At 42.5% G+C, this 27885-nt stretch overlaps 1 protein-coding gene across 3 annotated transcripts in view; it reads left to right on the forward strand.

Annotated features, from left to right (window-relative positions):
* The window catches only part of PISD (phosphatidylserine decarboxylase), a 68008-nt gene that overhangs the window by 12545 nt on the left and 27578 nt on the right, over positions 1-27885 (forward strand). Inside the window, exons 2-3 of one of the 3 annotated variants that reach the window (XM_060250360.1) lie at positions 2265-2362; positions 8276-8451. In XM_060250360.1, the coding sequence (XP_060106343.1) occupies positions 2265-2362; positions 8276-8451 (274 nt within the window). Of the gene's footprint in view, positions 1-2264; positions 2363-8275; positions 8452-15947; positions 16130-27885 lie in introns of those variants that run through there. The other 2 variants (XM_060250359.1, XM_060250362.1) reach the window with 2 other exon arrangements.

Raw genomic sequence — 27885 nt, forward strand, 5'->3', positions numbered from 1 at the left:
TAGGGAGTTTGTACTGGATATAGGTCATCACTAGGCACACATGAGATTATACATTTAAAAAATTGGTTTTCTGAACTATTTAACTACTGTAATGTCTGAGGAATCCCAGCATCATCTCTTTAGGGGCGGCTGTGCCAAGTTCCCTGCTAAATTCTAATTTCATACTTTCATGTTGGCATCTCCCTTATGCTCCTTTTTACTGGAGAACGGTGATTTTTTAAACCAGCAACAGTATACTGAAATATCTTCTCATTGGTTTCTCAATGTCACAGTTTTTCATGTCAGGTTTGTGTCAATTTGTTCTTTTGTGTAGAGACTGACCTATTTGTCATATATAAAGAAAAGGAGGACATTCCTGACACATTAACAATACACATCACATTGCAAGATAAGCTAGTGGATGAACCCAGGATGATATAGGTGTTGTTGTGGGGGCCTGTAAGGTATTGCCTGAGTATATATGGAGATGGATTTGGCATCTGGGTTTGTTGCAGTCTCTGAATCTGTTAAGTCACCATTGTTGTTGGTAAGACCAATAGTTTGTATCTGAAAGAATGGTCAGATGGGCAGTTTGGCCCAATATAGTTGCTGTTCCCTTACTGATTAAATGGGCTTATTCATACAACCACATCTGGCACCTATTCCCCAGTTATACTCACCCAGTTGTATGTTGAATTGGATGCAGAGTAACAGCCACTGGAGAAAGTATAGTGCTTTTGGATGTCTGCACATTCATAATATAATAATAATACATTTTATTTATATCCTGCCCTCCCTACCGAAGCAGGCTCAGGGCAGCTCACAACATATAAATTTCAATTTACAATAAAACATCAGTACAATTAGATATATAATTCATTAAATAAATAAAAACCATCATATTTAAAACCATCATTTACAATTAAAATTAACATTTGTGGTGCTACATCTCAGATGTTTTCTTCAGTAAATTTGGTAGCTGGATTATGTACAGCAGATCTGTCTTATATTTAAGCGAGATATAAACTTTATAAAGGACACTGACAAATAAATGTTTTTTCAAAAACTTAAAATATGCTTTAAAAGTTGGCACTCATTGGTTTAAAGGTACTTTCTTTGTATTTCTCCCATGGGATCCAGGGAACTGGGCAAAGGAAGCTCTGGCTCTTTCCTTCCACTGGGGGTGGGGGGAGGAGCCTCAGCCAATAGAAGGAAGAGAGGCTTGGCTCAGTAGCTCTGCTGTTCAATTGAGAGAGCCTGGCAAAGCAAGCTATTCCCCCCTTCCTCCCCAAGGGAGGAGCCTCAGCCAATAGAGAAAATAGAGGTTTTGCTCTGTAGCTCCTGTGCAATTGAGCAAGCCTTGTAAAGAAAGCTGTTATGCAGAAGGAAGCAAGATATAGGGAGAAGGAAGTAGATGACAGCCAGTTGCTTGGGGGCCTGACAGGAGCCCTCTGAGGGCCTGATTCAGCCCTCAAATTGCATATTAGAGGCTAGAGGCTTGGTCTCTTGATCTCTGGCTGTCTGGGTAGTTAAAGGGGGTGCTGGCAGCAATATCCTGAAATGTGCGGACTCACATTGCGGCCTTTTGTTTGCCCCAGCCAGCTAGCCACCCTTGTGGAGTAGGTTCCCTGACTTGGTTGTTTAGCTCACTTGGCAATGCTGTGGAGTGCAAACCCTATTTTTCCAGCAGGCCTATGCCTACTGTGTCAGCTTTCTGTCCTTGTGTTGCTACTACTGAGAGAAGCAAACTATAAATGCTTTAAAACAAAAAACCCCCAATCAAATATGTGTGTGAGATTTATGTCTATCCAGTAATATCCTCATCAACCTCTTCCTGGGTACATAAAAGTTCCCTAAGACTTTGAATGCCTGCCTTGCAACATTCATTCCATGTTTCTGGATGTCTGAACTCTCCCAGTACATGCTCAAGCCGGTTCAGAAGTGTGAACTTTTAATTCCAGTTTAGCTGACCTGTTTTTTTAAACTGGTAATGCATATGTGCATGATGCATGGGCGCACATGCACACCCAAGAAATATTTTCAAAAAATGTGAATTTTTTTCAAGAAGAAGAAGACCGTGCACTCTGTGGTTGAGTCACAGCACTAATCTGAATGGTCAGCCACATTGAAGAAGTATGTGGTGAGGCTGGATCAGGGTGGGAGTATGTCCAAACCATGCTAGTCTTCCAGTCTGACCACAGCCTGAGTATTTTTAGTTAGATCTCTATGTTTGTGTAAATGTGGGCCCATATTTTGATATAGTTTTCTTGTTTTATATTTACCAGTGCTATGTTCAGCAGTCGTTTCCTGAAACATGAGATCCATCCCATGAAGGAAACATTGATACTCCAGAAGAATCCAGTTCCCCCCTTCTTCCAAGCTGGTAAGATTCTTTATATGTTTTAAATGAAATATTTTCCGTGAGAACTTTGCGGTTGACCCTTCAGTAAAGCAGTGCCATCTTATAACTATAACCAGAATGGGTGTTATGTAGGGACTGAGAATTAGAGTCCTGCTAGAGGGCTTAAAGCCTTAAAGGATGTCCTTTATGTGCTAAGTAGCTGCATCTTTTGCATACTTTACTTTTTTTTATCTTTGTAGCACAATTAAAATCTTGTCTTTGGCCTGAACTCAGGAGCCTTCAGGCAAGCCTCTCTCAGTTCCTTCAATCTGCAATTCAGGAATACCATGCTATTTTACAGAGTTGTTGTAGGAAGTGATTATGGTATGTAAAGCACTTTCAGAATGCTAAGTGTTACATAAATATTAAATCATTTATCACTTATTAAGCACTTGAAACCCTGACACTGCATGTAAATGTGATACCAGACAGATGCAAATTGACCAGTTATCATTTTAAAGGTAAAGGTAGTCCCCTGTGCAAGCTCCAGTCGTTTTCGACTCTGGGGTGGCGTCACATCACAGTGTTTTCACGGCAAGACTTTTTACAGGGTGGTTTGCCATTGCCTTCCCCAGTCATCTACACTTTCCCCTTAGCAAGCTGGGTACTCATTTTACCGACCTTGGAAGGATGGAAGGCTGAGTCAACCTGGAGCTGGCTACTTGAACCAGCTTCCGCCAGGATCGAACTCATGAGCAGAGGGCTCCTACTGCAGTACTGCAGCTTTGCCACTCTGCATGCTAATTTTAATAGTGTCATCAAATTTTATAGTATGTGCTTGAAAAACATTAGATCTTTTTGTTGTGATTAAGAGTTTTATTCCAGGAATAAGCTTTCCTGTGCATGCACACTTTTTTAGAAGGGGGTGAGGAGTGGACTCTGACAAGCCCTGCTCTGCTGTTTATTTTGAGACTTTCTCTCTCTCTCTCTCTCTCTCTCTCTCTCTCTCTCTCTCACACACACACACACACACACACACACACACTAAAAATGGAAGGGAGACAGGAAAGAGATGCATCCGGGATAAGGGGAATGAAAGGGAAATTATTTTGACTTATTCTGAAAAGTTTTTTAAAAAAAGATTAGATCTCTAAGTGCCTATCTGGGATTTATTTTCCTTCAAAAAGACCCTGATTAGGAATTACAACAATTGTATTGGATTCTGTGGTTTAATGACAGGAAGTTGGTGGCTAAATATTCTAAAATACATTTATGGTTCCATATATTTCAGTTCAGCAGGTGGTCTTCCTCTCTCCCTTCCCACCTCACTGGCTGCCTTTCTTCACGTTAGCCCCCCCCCCCTTTTAAACTTTTTTATTATCAACCCTAGCAGTGTGTGGATTTTGTCCAGTCTGAAAACAACGCATGATTTCACTTGGAGAGATCCTACTTTCCAGTTCTAACAGATAAAAAAAGTAATATAAAAGAAACATAACAGCACAGCTTGCAGTCTATCAGTGGAAGGGAGCAAGCGTCCAGTAGCACCTTAATTACTAACAAAATCTGTGGCAGGGCATGAACTTTCATGATTCATTGCTCACTTCTTCAGACACAGCTAGAATGTGAGTCCATGTGTCATATCTTGGAGACTGAAGGGATTTCAGATGCCAAATAACAATAGCAGCCATTGGTAATGAGACAAGAAACCTAGGTTGCAACTCAGCCCAGGAGGATGCATTGAGCTTAATTATCAGTTGCAATCATCAGTCTCTCTTTCTAACCTCCCTCTGAAATTCCTTTGTAAGGGAACTGCTACTCTTAGGTCAGCAACTGAATGTCCTGAAAGGTTAAAATGTCCCCCCACTGATTTTTTAGTGTTGTGGTTTCTTATAGCGTAGAAAGAGTAAGATTCCAGTAGCACCTTGAAGACTAACAAAATTTGTGGCAGGGTATGAGCTTTCACGGGTCACTGCTCTCTTCTTCAGACTTATGTCCATTTATTCTTTGCATCCTTCTGGACCGAACTGAGATATAGGTTTCCTGTCTCATTACCAATTATGATATCTCCACACCTATTACCCCTCTGCATATCACACGTAATCCAATCAATCCTATTGCAATTCAGCATCTGAAATCATCTTAATTAAGTTTATATCTCCAATGTCTTGTGTTACATTTTATGGCACACATGGTCCGCACCAACAAAGTGACATTTATGTCAGATCTGTCCCTCATAACAAATGAATTCAACACCTCTGACTTATACCTTGAATATAACTTTGGTCTTAAAGGTGCCACTGGATACAAATATCTTTCTGTCCAGCAGATGGCAGCAGGGCAGTGTAAAATCTCTAAACTATAGCAGAGTGAAATTAGTAGGCTAGCCAAAATCCAAAAAGTGCCTCAGAAAATATGTTTCTGGTGTCACGTTTCCAAAACAGGCATCCATATGTGATCATTAGTGAATTATATCCTTAAAATTAACTTGAAGTTCAGTTCAAGGTCACATATCACTGAATGCCATAAATCAGACTGTTTTGAAGGAAACTGTTGCAGTTCTGAAGGTAATGATCCGGTTTGCACATACTGTACATCAGAATGAATATAAAGGAACTTCATCTCTGCCAGGTCAGGTGTTATAAGGGTTCAGGGAAGAAAAACACTCCAAAGTATTTCAAACATAGGGCTTCAGAATGCAAAGCTGTTCTAATTGTTCCATTCTGCTATTTTGGTTTTTTACATATTTGAAAGCCAAGTGACTTCCTATTATTTATTGTATGAAATGTCCAAATCAGACTTATATTTACAAAATACAAATGCAAATAGGAGAGACAGCTGCATCTTTCATTATGGAAAGCATCTGTAGGTCCCTTTTGCCCTTTGTTAATGGTTACTGCCTTACAGGATTAGTACATTTGAACAGGATATCATTCATGCAACATACAAATCACCTGACATCTGAGTAATACCCATTTCTTCCAATAAAAGTGACAAGGCGTGGTTGTTAAAAAAAAATATTTCAGCAGGACTTCTTTCCATTACCACAGGAGGGTGGTAATGTGTGGAAACCTAGCAAGTTCTCCTTTACAATAGGTATCATCTTTGTTTTCTAACTATTCCAGAAACCATCCATGTTTCAGGTACTTTTCAGGTCAGGATGTATCACAGAAGAATCACAACATATGTTAGTACAGAGATAATGATGACTTCTTCATGAACCTCTTTGTTTCCACATAACCCTGCAAAGTCTATCTTGTTTCAGCCTTCTCATGGTTCCCCTGAAGTTTCTCCTAGCTGGTAGTCCTTTGTTGGATTTGGTGAAACTGCAGGCAGTCACCAAGTCCTATTGCTGTTTCAAGTCACCCCTCTTGCAAGTCACCCCTCTTGTCATGAGGATATCAAAGAGACATTGGGCAGGATGACCATTGTTCTCATTCATAGCAATGCATTAACTCCATAACTGTAGAGGTAGTTGTTCATCAAGCCCATCAAGTGTTCAATGTATCCTCTTCAGACCCTTTCATTTGGATTATGTGACAGCCTTTGTAGAATAGACTGCAATGTATCAATCAAAGGTGAGGCCCACTCTGCTTGTAAGTGTGCTGAAGTGTTGTATGCGCACTGAAAGAATGCATGAGTTTACTCACCAAAAAGTTTGACATAATAAGGGTTTCCCAAGACTTAAATTAGTGTATTCCATTCATTCACATGCGTGTTTTCAGGTCAGAACTGTTGTGGTGTGTCCACTAATGTGGATAAGGTCTGCTTTTGGTGGGGAATTCTTCTGTCCTCCAGTCTTCAGAAGCTACATCTTCTCCACTAGAATATCAAACATCTGTATTATTCAGCCTAGTACATGCATCATTGACTATTCTGTTTAACATCAGCTTATATCTATTTTCTGTGTTCTGCTGTATGGTAACATGTGATCTGAACAATTAAGCAAACATTGATTTTGCAGTGAATCATGAAATTATAAGCTGCCATTAGCACTCATTAGACATTACAAATAATTAGTCATATCATATGGTATTGTGTCTTTCATTGTTAGAAAGACCAGAGATTCTCTGACTTTTGTAGTTTCTATTCTGAGCACATCAGATCTCCTCAGCTGTTCAAAGACTTATGTTTAACACCACAAACATGTCATCATAGTATATGAATGCAGTTTCATCAGTGTTCTCTTTAAGATATAAGGCATTTAAGATATAAGGCATTTATATCTCTTTAAGATATAAGGCATTAACAGGCATTTCAGATTCTCTAGGTTGCATAACTGCAGAAGAATACTCAATTTGAAACAGAAAAAAAATTATCATCTTCTTACATCTATTAAAGTTTGGGGGACTCCCAAAATTTGCAGAAAAATCTGAAAAGATTACAATATACATTGGGGCTTTAAATCTCCCTCCAAACAAAAGACAATGCACCTTCCTCCTCCTCCGTTTGTGCGCCTGGTGGTGCATGTGATGATAATGATAGTGAGCAGGGCAGGGAGCCTCAGCAGGCTCGGTGGTGGGTGCTAGGAGGTGCATAGGGCCTGGTGGTGATAGAGAAGCCATGGTGAAGGCTGGGAGTCATGTTGGGCCTGGGGGTGATTGTGTTCATATATGTTCAATAAAATAATAAAAATAATAATAAAATAAAGGATATCACTTTTCCTTTCATTTCAAATGGTTTTATGAACAATCTTTTACACAAGAGATTAGAAACATAACAAATATGAGTAAACTTGCAGAAATTTAGTCAAAGCCCCTCTTCAGAATTTCTGCTGTCCATCTTTTCCTAAAGAAGGGCAAAGATGTCATGGTCCTCATTTGACTGGGCAGCCCATTCTGTAAAACTATGTTGAAGTGGGATATAGAACAGGCTTTTTTCTAAAATAGTAAAGAACAACATTTAGCTGCGACATTCAGAGGTAACCATGTTGGTCTGAAGCAGTAGGGAAAAGTTTGAGTCTAGTGCATGTGACCAAAAAGACCAAAGAAGTTATATTAATTTAACTGCTATGGGTAAGATGGCTTGTTAACAAGAGATCTCTAAGGAATCTTTCTGAGCTAGTCAGTGGCCAAGAATGCTGGTTAGTTTGTTAAAATGTGATAGCTGCTAAAATAAGTTTGAAATTAATGAATTTTTGAGTTATTTTACTTTAAAACGTCCTGTCCCTTTCCACAAAATTGTTTCCCAAGGTAATCTGCAAGTGTAACAGTGTAATATTAAAACAATAAAGGTAGTCCCCAGTGCAAGCATCGAGTCATTACCAAGCCACGGGGTGACATCATATCACAATGTTGTGCTTATTATTCTGTTACTGGTTTTAATTACTATGGTATTGTTTGTATATATGAACACTACTTTGGAACCAGCACCTCTAGCATTGAAAATGCTTCTTATAGCTCACCTCTGTAGCTTGTATCCGAACTGATGCTATTTTTTTTATCAATTAGGAAAATGGATCTGAGGCCCTGCTCTGAGTAGTAATAGGATCTTTTCAGTGTGGGCACAATCTCTGATCTTTTATGTGTCAAGTAAAAAAACTTCTTACTCTCTTTAGCTTTTTCTTTGAATTCTTTCTGTCTTTTAAAAACTTTTGTTGGTGTGTGTATTATTGTGTTTAGTTTGAATTTAAAGTTGATGTGGTTTTTAATTAAGCTGCTGTGAGTACTTATGTGCAAAGGCAGATGAGAAATGTTTTAAATAAATTACACCAGTATTGTTCTGCATTTATGCGGTTTGCTTTCTGAAGTGCTTGTGGAGTAAAGTTCTGAGAAGTTGTGAGTGGGGAATCAGCTCATCCAGGAAATGACTATCAGTGCCATTCTTTGTCACAATGTTGATTTGAATTTTGCGTCTCCATTCGTGTACGTGGAGATACTAATTACAGCTTGAGCTTCCATTTCTCTGCCTTTGCTGCCTACCTGCTTTTTTCTAAAGACCTGACTTCTTTTGTTGCAGGTCAGCGGCAACTCCACACTGCACCGATAAGGGGAGTATTGCGGTTGCGTCCATTGCATTTTTTAGTGGCTACAGGAGGAGGTTATGCAGGATACAGGCAATATGAGAAGTATAAGGAGCAGCAGGTAGAAAAATTGGGTCAAGAGGTGCCACCCAAAATTGCCAGTGATTGGGAGGTAAGTTGTTGAAATTTTATGGCATATTCTTATACTTCACGCTTACCTTATTCTAACAGAGCAACCAAGATGAAGAGTGTTGTGATGCAGTGGCTGGAGTATGGGGTAAAATCATGTTGCAGTCCCCATTCAGTTCTCATTAGGTGGCCTTGATCAAGCCACTTTATATCTTGGCCAGATTTACTTTGCGGAGATTGTTGTGAGGACCAAGCACCAGTCTGAGCTCCTTGGAAGAAGGGCAGGGCACAACAAACTTAATTAAGTCTTCTGTTTGCTCCTCTGATGCATACCTCATGCCTTGCCTTGTTCTCACAAGTTGAAAAACTGCTGATTTCCCCTGCATTTATGCTGTGTTTGATAGAAAAGGTAAAGGACAAAGAATTAAAGCCTTTATCCTTTTTTCCTGGACTTATGTAAGTAATGAAGAAAAATTGAGGGGTCTAACACATGATTTTCCAGTGCTATTGAAGCAACTGTAGATTTTGTATTTGATAGAGAACACTTTATAAATTCTTTCTGGAGTATTGGTGGTGAACTGTTCCTAAATGTAGGACAGCACAGTATCTGATATGAGATCATATGTAGGTAATAAAGTGGGATTTAAGAGGCTTGAGAAGATCTTGGTGTTGCTTTTAGCTTCAGCTGCTTGCATTACTTACTTCAGGAACCACAGTGTTGTGGGTCAGCCAGGGCTTGGCAATAGCAAGGGCTCCTCACAGGAAGAGGACTCCTCAGGAGAAGAAGAGCCCTTTGTACCCAGCCTTAAGTTAACAGAAGCTGACCAGCAGGAAAATGAGCTGTAGACTTGTCAGAATTCACAGCCAACAGCTGGTACAGAGCCATGGACAACCTCCAGCCCTGATTCAGCAGGTGAACCTCAGATGGCCATTCCCAGCCCACACCCATAGAGCACCACAGGTGGAGGCTAAGAACAGAGTTACAGACAAGACAGCAAAGTGGCCTCATGGCCTGACACCAGCTGCTTGCTATTAACAAAGATGGGTAGTTTCAGGATTGCTTCTAAACAGTTTGTTACAAGCATGACCCTTAGGCATGGGGCTATAAAAACCAGCCAGGAATGATTGTTAGGTGTGGATGCAATGAGTAAAATAGATGCTAATTCACTGACTCTGCTTGGCCTGACTTATAGACTTCTGACCTTAGACTGAACAATTTTGCTTTGCCTGACTTCTGGACCCCTGACCCTAGACTGAATGACCCTGCTTCACATGACTTCTGACAACTGATACTTGGTTCCTGCAAGCCATTATACACTGCTTTACTGTGACTAGCAGTAAAAGATTAGTTTGATCCCTAGAGAGTAGCTTCAGGGACTCCATACTGATAAGGAAGCAACTCATTAAGATTGGTATGATTTACTCCAATGTTCTCTCATCTGCAGTTGGCTGGATTCTAGTTGTGACTGTGGTAACTTAAGCCAGTGCATCATTCCAATTTAAAATAATGGCTGCCAAATTAGAAGTAAATTTTTAAAAGTTTATTTTTCTTCTGTCTGCAAACAATGCATTACAACAGAAGGAGGTTCAAATATAGCTTGATAGTTCTTTTAATGAGAATTTGGCATCTCTTGTTGCTGACTTGGAAATTTGCAGTATTTTTTCCTGTGTGGCTTTTTGTATTCCAGTCATAAACTGCTGAGAATTTCCCCTTTTTTATTAAATTAAATTAAAATGATGAGAAGAGACTAACAGCATAGTTGGTGTGAGATATGTAGCTGCACGATGCCAGGAGAAGTGGATCCAGTGGGTAAAACAAGCTACCAAATAAACACCCTTTAAATGCAAGGACCACCCGTTTACCTTTCCTTTACCCTGACACTTACATTTGTTATTTTCAGTTTTGCTTTGATTAGTTTGTTTTCAGGAAACAAGTTATTTCCATTAGGTCCCTCATGGTTTTCTAGTTTGTCTGAAGACAATTAATTGCCAGTAGCTGGATCTCATCAAAATACATCATTATAAATATGAGAGAGTATTAATGCTCTCTTATTTAATTTTGATGAAAGCAGATGAATCTGATGGGCAGGGTAGATGTTTGTTGTAGGGACAAATGATGCAAGAAGTCTGAGCTTTTTCAAAGATCATTTCCACACCAGGGCCACTGACTGTGTACAAAGTACTAGAGATATCAGAGAAATGGTAGTCTTTCCTCCAGATAGAACAGCATTCTTGCCACATTGATGTACATAAGGAAACCTTGACCAAAGAGTGTGCTTGTGTACACATAGTATGATCTCTTGTCTTGAGCTGTGTCTTGTGGAAAGACCGATGGCAAAGTGCTGGGCCTCTTAAGCTTTCCCCCCCCCCTTGTCTTCTAGGACACTGTGATGGCAGTTTTGTGTGTGTGTGTATACAAAAACTATGTTGCCTGTTTAGATGAATAGTAGCTTCCAACTTATGAGTACCATTTTGATTTCATTTCCCAAAATAACCATGTCTCATTAGATAACTATGATGATTTTGCATAAGTTACAGAGTAATCTTAAGCGTAAGCTAGTGCCAGTGTAACATCAGTGTGGGGTACTTGAGATCCTATGCGCTACCAACAGAAAACCTGGAAGAGAAATAAATATCATTTTTAAACAACAGGGAGCACAGCAAAACACAACAGTCCATGGTGACACTGCTGATACCCACCAAGATATATGATAATGTGGCATGCACCATTGATACATTATGTGTGCGTGGGAAGGAGCACCATTGATGCATTAGCTGTGCATGGAAGGAGCCTAATGACTCCATGGAATTTTTCCTTGATATCACCCTGTCCTAATAACCACATATGATATAAGCCAGCAGACGTATCACAGTATCCTCATTAGTATAAACAGTTTTGATACAACAAATGTAAGCTCAATAATGGAAGAACTCCGGGAGTCCTTGCAGATAGGACTTTGAATTTGCATATACTGCATACAAACACAGCCTGAAAGCCATCGTTTTTACAGGAGAACACACAGGGAAGGAAGGATGGATATCACCCAGTTACCTCCACAACTCACATGGTGGGATGGGGGAAACACATATTGATCAAATGGCTTCCCTTGGCCAGAGGTTCAAGAAACAGTTTTCCTGTGAAGGAAGAATTGCATTTTCTTTTTTGCAAAGGAGGGGGGAAGATGCTAGGACAAACAACAGTAGAAGACACAGATATGCACTTAGAGGGCACATGCTGCAACTTCCCAAATATCTCAGCGGTGAGAAGCAAAAAGATAGAATCAGGAAATGAGGGTTTGATCTCACCTTGGCGTTAACTGTGCTTTGGAGTTCACTTGTTGAAGTCAACACTTTGCATTTCACCATTTGTAGGAGGTAGCATATTCAATGAGCTTGTACTTAACTCACCCATCCTGTTTTAGGAGTTGTGGTGAACTCACTCTGCAGATTCTGTTTGTGCTGTGCCTTATTGCCATACTGTAATCCACCAGGACAAAAGAGGTTGTGGGTGGGTGGCAGCAGTAGCAATGACTGGAATAGATTTCCAGGAGCTTATCCAGAATGATTCTATACTCTTTGTTACCTTTACTAAAGCATGTTGGAAGCAGTTTATCTGCATATACATTTTGTGGCTTCCCTTTCTGCATAGTTCATGCTTTCCCCGTGTCCTCTGTATGAGAGATGCTTCTGGTTATAGTCAAAACACAGATAATACATATTGCACGGGGTGCAGTTGTCAAAGTTTGAGACAGCATACTACAGAGTTTATACATGGAGGTCATCAGAGCACCTCAGTTTCACTGTCCAAAGCATCAGTTGCATTAATTTTAATTCACATCAGACTGGTGACTACAATATCCCTTCTGCCCTGTGAGAAGAGGCATAATTAAGAATTTTAGCTTTGGCTGTGTAGGTTAAACTAAAACCAATCAGATGAATTCACAGCTTTATTTTTTAAAATTTAGATTGTTATAGTTATGTATCCACCCCATATTGACAAATCAATAAAGCATACTGTTTCACAGAATTGCTAGGGATAATCAGCTGAGAAAAGTATTAATGACAGTTTTTTAGGTTACCAAGCTTGTCCATTATTATATCAGCAACAGCATCCATTAATTATTAATTTTATAAAACAGTCTTTAGAAACAGAAGATTTTCTGTGGGAAATGAAAGCATTGGAAAAAATTCTGTTTTATGCTCCATATCTCTGAAGGCCTGAGAAGCCTGTGTAGAGAAGAGTAGATTCTTTCTTCTGTTATGTTTTCATGCACATGTACACTGAAAATAATATTGTGTAGTAGGGTTCAGAGTGGCTGACTAGAATAGCCTAGAAGTCTATAACTCCTATCCAAGAGGACTCAATGAACTTTGAAGAGGCACCAGTTCAAAGTGACATCTAATACTGAACATGTGGCATTCAGTGTATCATTCCAGTTTAGCATAGCTCACCACATTGACAGAGGTGACATTCATAATGTCACAGACTGTATTTGGGCACCTAGCATCTTTCTGGGAAACACCAAGTCCTTGGCAGCTTCAGCTTCATAGACTTGATTGGCTGATCAGTCATCAGCTGAGGATAGTAGCATAATGTTGGTGAATACAGTCTGATGAAACAGCATTCTTTGCAAAAGGGGACACAGAGTTCAGTAGTAGATACAGTGATGCTATAACAACTTCTTGATGGGAGATCCTTCCTAACTCACAAAACACAGCAGCCCAAAAAATAATAAATGGAATATTCTAGAGCAGGGGTTGCGAACGGTAGCTCTCCAGATGTTTTTGCCTACAATTCCCATCAGCCCCAGCCAGCATGGCCAATGGCTGGGGCTGATGGGAATTGCAGGCAAAAAACATCTGGAGAGCTACTGTTGGCCACCCCTGCACTAGAGAGTAACTCCAAAATCCTAATATATTGGCTATGCAAAATGAAATTCGAGGTTTCAGCCCAGCTGGCATGCCTGTGCCTTGATTGAAACCATGGTGATCTGGTTCCCAAGCTGTCTCTGCAATGTAGTTAAAATGGTTGAAGCAGTTATTCACTTTGTACCAAAGGAGATGCGCTCTGGCCTGAAGGGTTTCATTAAAGAGTGTTTTAAGTGCCATGCCTCCCCAATGCTGGCAGTTATAAAAAGATTTTTTTACAAATACTTCAGTTTTTATAATACTGTAGGCTAAAAATAGAAACTTGAGGTGGTGTTTACTTGATTTATTAAGGAATATGGAGCATAACCTGTAAAGATGTAGTTTCAAATGATGTGTTTTTAATTGATGCATTTTAAAATAATGTTTATACACACACACACACACACACACATACATAAACATACACTGTACAGAATTTGGCTTTGACTGGTAGAAACAGGCTACAGAAAAGAAATTAGCAACATTCAGGGAATAGACTGAAATGTACAGACTGACAGACCTGTTTTAAATGCTGGCTGCAGTTATGCTACATGAGCCATGTGTCTTTGACTCTGTACTTTCTGAGTCATATCTTGAACAAACAGTTACTTGGCAAGATGGGAAGTATGTAAGTCTCTTCCCTGAAATAAGAATTAAAAGTAAAGATAGACCCCCTGTGCAAGCACCAGTCATTTTCGACTCTGGAGTGATGTTGTTTTCACAGCGTTTTCGCAGCAGACTTTTTACAGGGTGGTTTGCCACTGCCTTGTGCCTTCCCCAGTCGTCTACACTTTTCTCCCAGCGAGCTGGGTACTCATTTTACCTTGGAAGGATGGCTTCGACTGCAGTACTGCAGCTTTACTACTCTGTGCCACAGGGCTCTTATAGGAATAAGAACTACAAAGGTTTAAAATAAAGAGTCAGTTTCTCCAAGACAAAGTATTAGGAAGGACTTGTCATTTGTATTCTGATATCTGCTTTTCAGATCCGCTTTTTGCACATAATGAGAACTAGAAATACTAAATACTGTAATAACGTATATGATAAAAAAAATCACTAATTTATCTAAAATAATTTCATGGGTGGCTTGCATAAAATAGTGTAAAAACAATAAGAGCACAGTAATAAACCGCATTAGTCAAACCTTGAAATAAATGGAGTTTATATACTATCAGGAGTACCATGAAGGAAGAATGACTCTGAACCTTCTCAGGCACGCAATTCCACAACCTCAGGTTGTTCTTACTCTTGATATTATAGCAAAAGAACGTGGAGCATGGTATTGTCTTATCAGATCTCATCAGGGATTGCATTCTAGAGTGTGTTAGTCTGGTTCCTATATATAAAAGGGAGTGAGGTGGCAGAGATCTGACATGGAGGATTGTGGAAGGTCACATTTTAGAGTGTTCATTTTGTTAAATACCACTAAAACTTCTTGCAAATATAAAAACCAGCACAACAAGCAAAAAGAACTACGCTAGTTTCATTCTGCATGCATTTTTTCATTGGAAGGACCATTCAAAGCTGTAATTTGTTGTCTGCTTTCTGAAGTAGAGTCCATTCTTCTACCTTAGATTTTCTGCCATAAGCTTTTACAGCACACACACAAAAATGTTATTACAAGATTTGTAGTAGTAATTTATTGTAGTAGAGGCCTTTACAAACTAGAGCCCTCTTCATCAGCTGCTGGGAACAGGGTTGCCAGGTTGGACTCAGGAAATATCTGGGCACTTGGAGGATGAAGTCAGGAGACTTTGGGAGTGGAGCCAGGAGCCAGGTCGTGACAAGCAGGAGTGTGCAAAGCAGATTTCTGGAAAGTGAAATGTTTTCCTTTGTTCTGTGACAAGGATTGCTGCAGACTAGCTGAGCGTGGAAACAACAGGAAGGGAAACTTCTTAGGAAAGAGGAGGGGGCTCTCCTTCTCCTCCTACAAGGGCTTATAAAAGGGGCCCTGGAGAACGTCATGTCTGCAGTTGGAGTTGTGCCTGGGTTTGAATCTCTGAATGAAGGAGAGCAGGCAGTGGGGAACTGACTGGGTAACCAGGCTGAGAGAATAGATTAAAGATTGCAAGAGCCAACCAAGTTGTCAGTCTTGGCGAATCTCTGGAGACTGGGTATCTAAAAATATTAGGATTTAGATCCTTTAAATTTCTACTTTCTTGATACCGTCTTTCTAGAGTGGAACACAGTGTGTGTCTCTTTAGACTCTCCTTTTGTGCAGTTAAAGAGGAGATGAGGTATGTGCCCGTAATGTGTTCTGATCAGACTACAAGTACTTAATCAAAATGGCCTGGAAAAATTTCTGTCATGTGCTGTAGTTTTGTTTGGTGGCTGTTAAATGATAACCAGTTATATTGTTCAGGAAACAGAAAAATGCTACCCTGTTTAAACAGTTGTAGATAAAAAAGGTTTATTTGAATATATGGATTAGTCTCCCAAGCTGAACAGAGCCTATGTTATTAATGCCGCTAAAAAGCGGGCTTTGTTTCTGAAAGTTCTTTTTGAGAAGTTCCTGCCGAAGATATTTTGGGAAGTTAGTTCTTCCAGAGATGACTCATCAGCTATTCCCCTGCCCCCCCTCCTGCTCAGATTCTGATATCTTGTGACTGGACAGCAGAGCTGGCAAGCAGTCTGGTGGAAGTAAGAGTGTTGCTATGGGGTTTCTGCCCCCTCCCTTGTTTCTCTTTCCTGTCTTGCCTCTTCCCCTTAAGGGAGCATTGTACTATTTGGCATCTAGGTAAAGGCAAGCTCTTAATTACTTGAGGCTGGAACGTCCTTAAGAGATGTCATCCTGAAGTCGGCATAGCTGAAATGTGAGCTGGAAAGGGGCAGTTTCTGTTTTGTCCCTACTTTCTTAAAACAAAGTACTAACTGGAACTAGTGGGCTAAGGCTGTAATTCACAAGGACTAGGAGTGGTGATTGTGGTTATTGGAATTTCCCTTCTGGATCCTACTTTGTCTTTGTCCGCTATCATCATTATCATCATGATCATCAGGTGAAATGCAGATAATTAGTAAACAGTTCAAGTTACTGTTATGGCACAGTAGTATTCCTGTTGAGACCGATCAGTCTCTGTTTCAGCTGTTACTTCTATAGCATGCAATGTGAGATTTGTCTTGTGTATATTTTGAGAAGGAAAGGAGGGTTATAATGTTGAAAATATGGTCAGTCTTTCTGTATTGAACAGGGATTATAGAAATATACTGTAATGATTTATATGTAACTCAGGAAAGTTGCAGCAAATGGTATCGTTTAAAACAAAACTGCTTTAGTTTTGATTCTGTAATGCCCCCTTATGTAGGGATTTGATTAGCCATGAGTGTTGGTAAGCGATGCACTGTTGAATGTGGCTTGTCATGTGCCTTAAGTTGCGTATCTGCACGCAAAGATGGGAGTTGTGGAGAAATTCTGTATTTCTTTTTTAAAGAAAAATGTGGTAGATTTAATTTGCTTTCTACAGTATTGAGCAGAGAAGTGTGTGTTGAGAATTCAGTATGTGCATTTTGCTGTTAGAATAAATTGTGCGCATGGAAATATTTACATAGTTGTTTAATATTATTCTTCTAATAAAGCTTGGGATTTGTACTATGTGCAGTGCTGATGATTTCCCACAAGTCATGATTTTTCTTCAGATTATTCTAACAGAAGAAAAAATAGGCAAAGAACCTGAAATGACATTTATTCACATTGGCCTTTTACATAGCTGTGGCTCAAGTGATGATATCAAAAAATAATGTAGTGGTTGTATACTGTATTGAATGTTTTAAAAAGGAAGCTATTTTTAGAAGATCTTCCTTGAGCCGTGTTCAGACATCACAAATAGATGAAAAATGTGCACAATCCTATTTTTTTTGTCACACCTCCTCCTCTTCTCATGATAAGAATTGCTGTTAAACACTGTATGCCTTTGATATACAGATGTAGGAACTCAGATTAACTGGAATTAGTTTCCCCAGTCCTTGCTAGCCAGGATTCTAAACTTAGATTAAACTTTAGTTCATAGTCCATGAGGGAGGAGCTAATTCCTTTAATGTTTTTGTGTGTGTGTCTTCAATGATATGTCATGTTTAATCAGAGTTGACATTTAATTACAATTTCATTGTGAGAGACATGTGTACAAGCCCAGTAATAAACCTGGTTCATGCAGTTTTCCCCTCATCTGCAGTTACCTGTGGTTTCTGAATACAGACCTGGTAGTTTTCAAAGGTGTGGAAATAATTGAACCTCCCCATGCTTAGTTTTGGAATCAAAATTTGTAAAAATGTTGAGTTTTCTTTAAACCTATTCTGAAGCTGCTTGATGATTGTTGGAAGTAATTTTGTGAGAATGTATGAGTGAAAAGTTAAACTTCTTATTCATGGAAATATTTTGGTGGTGATCAGTAAACAAGATCCTGGATTCCTCTTTAAAAATCTTTTAAAATTGTGTAGGCTGCAGGTTCAGTATATCCTTTCTGAATTTGATTCCCTCACAGGATTACTGATTTTTGTAACTGATCATTCAGAAGCCTCTGACAACCTTTAGGTTGATTGATCTGCTTCATTAATAGTGATGGGGTTGGTAGTATTTGAACGTTATTCCTCCCTGGATATCTAACCTATTTGTGAAATCTAGGAGCTTTCTTCCCTGGCATTCTGTATACTGATCAGGATTTCCTTTTTCTGTTATGAGTTTCTAACACATTTTCCAGTTGCTTTGTATGGCTGAAAATGGCCCTTAGAAATGTAGGAAACAGCATGTGTTTGAAATATCTTGTATATATACACAGCACTCTTTAATAAGACATACAAGATTATTTTCCCTGTCTTGTTTGGCTTTCTGTAAAGTATGGCCATATTTCTCCTTAAACCAACAGATTTCTAATTTGAGATAAAGGAAATTCTGGGAAGTTATCGTTGTCAGGGGAAGAAAAATAGAAGATTGATAGTCTAAATGCATGGAGTGCAATTTTCTGTAAGAGCAAAAATGGTTTTGGGTTGCATACTTGTCACAAGATATTTTCACAGCACTGGTTTAGAATGCACGTGAGCTCTCCAGCAATCTTCCAGCAAGTCTTAGAATGTTGAGGATTCCTGAAGAGCTGGTGAGAAAGATCTGTGAGGAAATCCAGAGAAGGAGCATCGCAACCATTTATGTGCTTGTTTTTAGACTTTGTTTCCTCCCAAAGGTCCTCAAGATGGTTCACAATTACATCATACCTAATCGTCAAGTATGGCCCACAACCACGTAAAAAAATCTTCAAGGGGAACACAAAATGCTAAACCAAGGAAACACCCCTTGTCTGCAGAAAAATATTAGAAGTGTTTTTTTCATAGTACATCATTGATGAGAGAACTTCAGGTTACTGCGGCAACCCAAAATGATTCCCAACAAAGGGAAGTAGTATATGGGGAAAGCAGGAATGAGGAGAGGAATGTGAAGGGGAGAAACCACAAGGGCTGAGGAGGGGAAGGAGAGTGACTGCAAGTAGGAAAGACTGAGTGAGAGACTGGGTAAGGGCATGGGGAGAAAGGTTAGGCAGGTGAGAGATCATGTGGGGGAGGAAGTGGAGCCACCAGGGAAGGAAATGGAATTATCTCTCCTTTGCAGGTGACCCTGTTGCTATAACAAAACTGCCTAAAAAGCACTGGGGAATAAACTTCAGATGGCATTACAGATATGGTCAAAGGGAAAAGGAAGCACCTTCAGTTAACTTAAATTGATGCTTATTCTTTAGGCATCTGATGAAATGGATTCTGTCTAATGAAAGCTTAGAACAAAATAAATATGCTAGTATTTTAGGTGCAACAGCACTCGTTTGTTCATGCCTACAGCAGACAGACATGGCTACTGTTCTGGAGTTTGCTTGTGGACTCATTCTACAGAATAGCAGATAAAATAGTAGACCAGGTATTTGACTGTATGTTTGAGATGCAGATTGGGACTCTTACATAGTTTAGAGCTCCTTTTATAAAGGAGCATCCGGTGGTTTTAGTGGCCACACTTGCTCAGTAAACTACTCTTGCCTCATGAATGGACATGGCTGCATCAGTATTGAAATCTCTAGAGGCAAAGCCAGTGTCACCATTCCCTGAGAGAGGCATCACAGGCTTGGCTAAATCCCGATCCAGAATGAAACAGCAGCACATTTGTTGACTGAGTTATTCAGGTCATAGAATCATAGAATTGGAAGGTACACCCAGGGTCATTAGTCCAACCCCCTGCACAAATACCTCCCCCTTAATTGTTGTCAGATGACCATCTAGCCTCTGTTTAAAAACCTCCAAGGAAGGAGAGCCCACCACCTCCCAAGGAAGCTGTTCCATTAAAGAACTGCTCTTTCAGGAAGTTCTCCCTAATGTTGAGCCAGAAACTCTTCTGATTTAATTTCAACCCTTTGGTTCTGGTCCTACCTTCTGGGGCAACAGAAAACAGTTCATAGAATCATAGACTGTTTGATGATTTGTCAGTCATACTGTAGTAATACTGGATCAACTACACTGGTTACTGGTTGTTTATGGGTTCAGGTTAGTGATCTTTTAAGGCCTGGGACTAGGCTTCCCAACCCTCCCGCCCTGGCAGGGGACCCCAGGATTTCCACCCTCTTCCCCCGCTCCCCATAAAAACGGAAGCGGGGGGAGGGGGAAATGGCACCGGGGAGCATGGCGAGACGCCCAATCCTGGATCGGGCGAGGCCGCCGCGCCGCTGCCGCCCCCTCCCCGCCCACTGCAGCTGCTCCTCCGAGATGGGCCCAGGCTGAGCCCATCTCGGAGGAGCAGCCAAGAGGCGGCAGCAGCGCAGGGGAGGGCGAGGCAGGCCAGGAGCATGGCGAGCCGTGAATCCGGGCCCTTCTAGGACCCGGACTGGCGGCTCACCACGCCGCCGGCCCACCTCCACCCCCCCTCCGCTTCCACCCCAGAGTGCGCCGCTGCCGCCTCTTCTCTGCTCGCCGTGGCTGCTGCTCCGAGATGGGCTCAGGCTGAGCCCATCTCAGAGGAGCAGCCACGGCGAGCGGAGAAGAGGCGGCCTTCCGCCGGGACCCCTACCCAGGCATCGAGGCCCGCGAGCACCTGGCCGCCCAGAATGGCTTATCCGAAGCCCGGATCCAGGTTTGGTTCCAAAATCGACGGGCCAAGACTCAGCGCCAGAGGGGGATCCCCCCGAAGCAGGCCGGGCCTCCTCCAGCCTCGCCCCGCCGGTGGAGTCGCCTCCTGCACTGCTGCCGCCCGCCCGCTGGGCCCCCGCCGGCCAGTGCCACCCCCGCCCCCCAGCCGGGGCCCAGGACGAGGCTTCCCACCAGCGCTGCTACCTGCTGCCGGCAGACTTAGATAAAGTGCCTAACTATTTAAGACTGTCAGTTGGCTCGAATGAAAATGCCTCCTTCCAGCAGAAACACTAAGTCAGATCGAATGGTCATTTGAAAGAGGGAGGAAGGACCTCTCTCTCCCTGGCTCTAGCACCACCAGCACCTGACTCTCCTTCTCTGCCCTACCTCCATATTTGAATTACCTCAACCCAAGGCTCTGAAAAAGCATATCATCCTCTCACGCAAGTCTACCTACAACTGTACATACCCTGCGAATATACACAAAGTTAACATTTCCTTCCTATGCAGTAGAGTATGAGTTTTCCAGAGTCACTGCTCACTTCTTCCTAGTGACTCAGGAAAGCTGAATCACCCTACCGCAAATTTCGTTAATCTTTTAAGGTGTTACTGAACTCTTACTCTTTTCTACTACTACAGACTGACTAACACGACTACTTATCTTGATCTATTCCCTTCCTATGAATGGTCCATAGATATTATAGTGGCTGTACACCACTCCCTGCTGTAATTACCCACTACTTGTACAAACGGTGGGATGGTGAAAGCTTTCCTTCAAAAAGCAGGATTTCAGCAAGAATGGGAGGTTACTTTGTAAAAACAGTGATGCCTGATGTCAGATGCAGTGATGTCATGTTCTTAAAAATATTGATCAGAGCTCTTAAAAAAAGAAAAGTACATATATATATTCAAACCAGAGAACACAGTTTTATAACAAATGTTATATTTACTTTGACCAATCAGCTTTTTACATCATAAACGCTATTTTAAAGGTCTCCAATAATCCCAGCTGTGTATATTTTTGAGCTATGTTTTATTTGTATATTACTGAGTTATTGCTGTATTTTAACTGTTTTATTATGACTGTGATCCGCCCTGAGCCCGTATGGGAAAGGGCGGAATATAAATCAACCAAATAAATCAAATAAATAATAATAAAGAGGCCGCCGCGCCGCTGCCCGGCGCCGTTTCCCCCCTCCCCCTAGCTCCACCCCAGTGTCTCCTGGCTCCACCCCCAAAGTCTCCTGGCTCCACCCCCAAAGTCCCCAGATATTTCTGGGGTTGGACTTGGCAACCCTACCTGGGACCCATTTACTTGAAGGATTGCTACTTCCAGTGTCAGCCTGTGTAGACCCTACAGTCTTGAGGCCTGCTTTCACTTTCTGCTCTTTACAGAAGTGAAAGTAGCTTCAACAGGGGCAAGAATGTTTTCTGTAGCAGCTCCGTCCCTTTGAAATAGACTAGCAAATAATGAGAGGGCTGCTTCTTGCAGCTAAGGAAAAAGTGCAGGGCAGAGCTATTTAGAAGAGCCTTTGACTGAACATTGGCTTTTCCCATATCTGATTATTTAGTTACTTGCTGTATTTGGAATTTTTATGAATGGAAACTGCTTTGAGTTTTTGAGGGAAACTAATATAAAACTATTTTAAATAAGCTGTTGGTGATCCAGTGCTTGAAAGTGAGTTGGGGTGGAAGAACAGGCCACTTCCCAGAAACTGATGTTCTTTGAATAGGCTTCTGTGCATCAGATGTAATGGTTCTGCGCCACTGAAGAGTGACATTTGGACATTCTGCAACTCTTGCATGGGTGCTGGCATTCGTGTTCTTTTTCTCAAGGGAAGTTGTTCCTTTGAACATGCCTGAAAAGGCAGGGCAAGTTCCTACTTAGAGTTTCTTTATAACCTACAACAGGGAAAGAGGATGGATTGTGTGACTGCACAGATGGCTACTCAAAAGAACATAAGTAGCAGGTAAACAACCTGTTTTTCTTCTCTGTGATCTCTATGCAAATACACATATGGGGGTTGGCAGCCACTCTGTTGAAGTAGAAGGCTAGCATGTGAAAGGTACATGCCACGTCATTTTTGGGATTTAGGAGCATGACTGAGAGAACAATGTATGTTGTGTAGCATAAAACTGTTTTAGGGAGAAATGTTGTATCCGAACAACAGACTGCCTTGTCCCAGTAAGGAGATTTGATACATTGGAAAACAAATTACATAAACTTGCTGCTTTTTTTTTTGCAGTAGAGCTATATTACAAGCAACCAAAAGATTTGAAAGGTTTAGTTATCAGCTCAAAAACGATTGTGGTTAGAGTAGGCACTCTTCCCAGGGGGCAAACTACAGCTCCAGGTTGTAGGAGCTCATGTTGTTCCTATTTCTGTCCCATTAATGTATAAAGTAGGAGATTAAAAACTTCAAACATTATTAACATCAAATGATCCCCAGGTGGAAAGAACTGAGGTCTCTCCCTCTTCTGCCTTACCCCCCACACACATAGTCAATCAGCCAAAGCATTTTTTCTACTGGTTGAAAAGTTTAGATGTCCACAGCCAAGCATGGCTCAGTCCATCAGGTGTAGCAAAACTGCCCTTAATGAAAAAGATGAACAGTTAATATAGCAAATAAAACTAGTTCCAAGTGTTGATGCAGTGAGTCTGTGATGTAGTTCAGGTTGACTCAAGTTGAAAAGTCACAAACAACTTTCTTTTTTCCCCCTAATGGGTTGATAAAGGCCAGGGTGAAGGGTTTCTTGTCCAGAATTTCTAGTTTAAATGATGTATTCAAAAAATATTTTTAAAAAATGCAAGCTAACTTTCTATGCATCAGACAGCTGAAACAGTACTTTAGAAACAGTTTTAAGGCAGTTTCCTTGCAGGATGTTTGGGTAACACACTGAACACTCGGTGGGTCTTTGAGCTGGTATCCATGTTTGGCAGAGAGTTGGAAAGAGCAGATAAGTGGAAATCTAGGACATTATTTGGATTTACTCCCCTCCCCCCAAGTCAGTAAAAAAATAGTGTGGCTAGAACACCTTGAAAGGTGGCTTATTTGAGATAATTGCTCATGAACTGACAACCTTGGGTAGCCTTGATGATGCAAAACAGGTCCTTGGTTTGCTCACTCTGTATTCTGCTTTTTTGAAAAATTGTGTCTTTTTTGAAAGACATGATTGTTAGGCTTCAGAATGAAGCAGGCTTATACTAAAAATGTATTTCAGCTCTCAAAGTAGAGTTAAATTTGAATCCCTGTCTCTGATGTCTGCAAATATCAAAGCTTGGTATTTTTGCAGTCCTCAGGGAATAGTTTGGGACCATAATGAGTTGAGGAATAATTAAATGGGGTCACTGGATTTGATGCTTATGTGACTTGATAGCGCATAGAGGAGTTACATTGCTGGCAAATTAACTGCCTGTTATTAGACAATAATTCCCCCTCTGGAGGTTTGTACTTAGATAGTTGCTGCTCTCTTTATTCCCTTAATTTGAATTCTTCATGGATTCAGGGGGAAGCTTCAGGCTCACAACAAGACTTTTCATAAAGCTGTTGTTAGCACATGAATCTAGTTAGTTACTCCAGTAAGGAGAGCTCTGCAGGGCAACTGTTGAGCTCAGAAGATAAATCCAGACATGAAACTATCATCTTAGATGTCTGGAGATGGGGCCATTGTCTTCTGAGTTGTTCCATCTGCTCTGCTTCAGAACAGAATACAACTGTGTCACAGGTGATGAATTTTGGAAACCATTAAGAGCAGCAGAGTAGATCAGGGGTGACCAGTGGTAGCTCTCCAGATGTTTTTTACCTACAACTCCCATCAGCCCCAGCCAGCATGGCCAGTGGCTGGGGCTGATGGGAGTTGTAGGCAAAAAACATCTAGAGAGCTACTGTTGGCTACCCCTGGAGTAGATGATACCTCTAATCCTTTAGGCATTATTGTGGAAAGTTCTCTTGCGTAATCCCCAGGAATTTATATCCTGCTTTTCTTCTCTATAGAATATGCATGGTTGCATACAGTAATAAAGATACAAAACTATATTACCATACCTGGTGAACCAGCCTAAAGTGATAAAAGGTATTCTCTGTGACCTGTTTACCCAGGAACAGTAATAGGATCCAGGAGCATTCCCAGACTGCATCTTATCCTTTTAGGGGTAGTACAATACCATGCTGAACAGGCCTCGGATTCAGCGGGAGCTCACAGGAGCACAGCTCCTGAACCTTTCTGAGAGTTCCACCTCCTCCTTCCTGTCAAGTCTGATGTTTCAATAACGAGACCTTCTTGATAAAAAAGTTTCTAGTTTATTGTAACATGTTGCAAGACTGTAGAAGCAGATTGAGAGACTGGCGAGCATGCACAAAGTATGTCAAGTCTGCTATGATGACACCGCAGGGGGAAGGAGTTTGGTTGGTTTACACTCCAGGGTGTCTTGTGTGGTGCGGCAGCGGTCGACCAAAGCAGGGGCGGGCCCCGCGGGTGGAGGGTGCCAACTGGACGGCCCAGGGTCCTGACGAATTAAGCTGCAGTGAAACACAGGGTGGATTTTACCCAGGGAGGCGGGCAGGTCCAGTTCCACAGTCACAGGATTGATCACTCTCTTGATTCTGAATGGCCCCACGAATTTGTAAGCCAGCTTCCGGGAGGGCTGGCTAAGGGGGAGGTTTTTTGTTGACTACACTGAATCCCCCACTTTGTACTCTCCCGCCGGGGTGTGAGACTTATCGTATTGTCTCTTGTAAGACTCCTTGGCTGCCTCGAGGTTTTCTTTTATGGTCGGCCAGGTGTTGCTGGCCCCCCCCACCATTGTTCGAAGGCAGTGGGGGCGTCTTTGCTGCCCCCCCAGGCAGTAGCGGGAGAGGCTTCCCTTCATAGCCAAATACAGTGGAAAAGGGGGAAGCTTTGGTGGAGCTTTGCATGCTGTTATTGTAGCAGTACTTGGCAAAGGGGAGCAAGTCCAACCAGTCTGATTGGCGTTGGTTTACAAAGCACCTTAGGTACTGCTCTAGCACCCCGTTTACCCTCTCCGTCTGGCCGTCCGTCTGGGGGTGATATGCGGAGCTCAGACCCTGTTCCATCCCCACCAACTTGCAGAACTCCCGCCAGAAGGTGGCAACGAACTGCGGCCCGCGGTCGCTAATGACCTTGTCTGGGAATGAGTGTAATTTTATCACATGGTCAAAGAATAGGGCTGCTAGTTTCTTAGCTGTGGGCAACTGGAGCATGGGATGAAATGGGCTTGCTTGGAGAAAGTGTCCACTACCACCAAGATGACTGTTTTGCCTCGGGAGGGGGGTAGCTCCACTATGAAGTCCATGGAGACTATCGCCCAGGGCCGTTTAGCTGTCTCAAGGGGTTGTAAGAGCCCGGGTGGTTTTCCCCCCTCCGTTTGGCCATTATGCACACTGGGCAACCTGTGACAAAAGCGGACACATCTTTGCGCAGAGAGGGCCACCAGAACTGGCGGTTCACTAAGTGCAGTGTTTTTACATAGCCAAAGTGCCCCGCCAGCTTGGAAGAGTGACAGAGCTGCAGTATTTCCCTCCTCAAACTGCTCGGGATGTAGAGTTTGTCTCCCTTGTACCACAGCCCGTCCTTCCCCTTCTGCACCCCCTCGGGTCGCTCCTTCCCCTCCCTTTCGGTTTCTAAGGCGATGCGCTCTCGACTGATCCCGTCTAGCTCTCGTTTCTTTTGGGAGCGGGTAGTGACCATGGCCGCCACTTGGGACGGAGAGATTAACGAGTCCACCACCTCCTCCCTCTGGCTCTCGTGCTGCGGGAGCCTCGAGAGCGCGTCGGCCAGGAAATTCCTCGTACCCAGGATGTGCTTCAGAGTGAAGTCAAATTTGGAGAAGAAGCCGGCCCACCTAATTTGCTTCTCACTCAATTTGCGCTTCCCGGTCAGTGCTTCCAGATTTTTGTGGTCGGTACACACTTCGAAGGGGAGCTTCGCCCCCTCTAGCCAAGACCGCCATGTTTTTAGAGCGAACATGACGGCGAACGCCTCTTTGTCCCTGACCGACCAGTTACGCTGTTCGTCTGAGAACTTGCGGGAGATGAAGGCGCAGGGTCGCAATTTCCCCTCCCCATCCCTCTGCATGAGTATTGCTCCTACGGCCACGTCGGAGGCGTCGCATTGGACCACGAAGGCCCTCTGCTCGTCCAGATGGCTTAGGAGGGCTCGCTGGTAAATAGGCGCTTCAGGTGATCGAACGCGTCCTGGCACTCCAGCGTCCATTTTAGCCCAGCCCCCGGCTGTTTGGCCTCCGGACCCTTGCCTTTGGTCTTTAGGAGGTCGGTCAAGGGTAGGGCAATCTGGGCGAACCCCTCTATGAATTGCCTGTAAAAATTTGCGAACCCGAGAAACGATTGGAGCTGTTTACGTGTTCTCGGGGGAGCCCATTCTAGCACCGCTTGGACCTTCGCTGGGTCCATGGCCAGGCCGCATTCAGACACCCGAAACCCCAGGTAATCTAGCTCCGTTCTGTGGAACTCACATTTGGACAGTTTGGCATATAGCTGGTGCTCCAGCAGCATGCTGAGGACCTCCCTCACTAACTTCACATGCGAACGCTCATCTTGTGAATAAATAATGATGTCATCCAGGTACACCACCACCCCCTTGTACAGGTATTTTCTTAACACATCATTGATAAAGTTCATAAACACTCCCGGGGCTCCCTGTAGCCCGAACGGCATCACCAAGTATTCAAACTGTCCCATTGGTGTGTTGAAGGCCGTTTTCCACTCACCCCCCTCTTTTATGCGCACTCGGAAGTACGCGTCCCGCAAGTCCAGCTTGGTGAAAATTCCCCCCCCCCCTGCCACCGTGCTCAACAAGTCCTGGATGAGGGGGATGGGGTAGGCGTTGGACATGGAGATCACGTTAATCCCGCGAAAATCGGTGCAAGTCTAAGAGAGTTGTCCTTTTTCTTTCTAAACAGGACGGGGGCGGCGTGGGGGGCCGTGGCTGGGCAGTGAATCCCCTCGCTAAGTTCTTGTCGAGGAACTTGCGCAGTTCCTTCTTTTCCGCCCACCCCATTTGGTACAATTTAGCTCGGAGTAAGGTTTCTCCCGGAATCAGTTCTATGGCGCAGTCCATGCTCCGGTGGGGGGGCAGTTGATCAGCTTCCTTCTCACTAAACACCTCCATTAAGTCCCGGTAAGCCTCTGGGATCGGGTGTACTTTTTCCACTGTCACACACGCCCTTTCCCTCGCGGCGGGAGCTTTCAGCCCCCATGCTGTGTTCCAGAAATGGGTCTTACACCCTGGGTCCAGGAATCTGATAGTTTGTGCCCTCCACCTGATTAGGGGTTCGTGCTTCTCTAACCAACCCACCCCCAATACTACCGGGTATGAGCACGAAGGGGCAATCACAAAAAATTCCTGATCCCAGTGTTCCTCAATCCCCATGGGGCAGGGTTGCGTCTCAAGCGTGCAGGGCTCCCCGCACATCACGGACCCATCCATTTGCTCAAACAGCATT

The sequence above is a fragment of the Heteronotia binoei genome, chromosome 11 (assembly GCF_032191835.1).
Source record: "Heteronotia binoei isolate CCM8104 ecotype False Entrance Well chromosome 11, APGP_CSIRO_Hbin_v1, whole genome shotgun sequence".
NCBI lineage: Eukaryota > Metazoa > Chordata > Lepidosauria > Squamata > Gekkonidae > Heteronotia > Heteronotia binoei.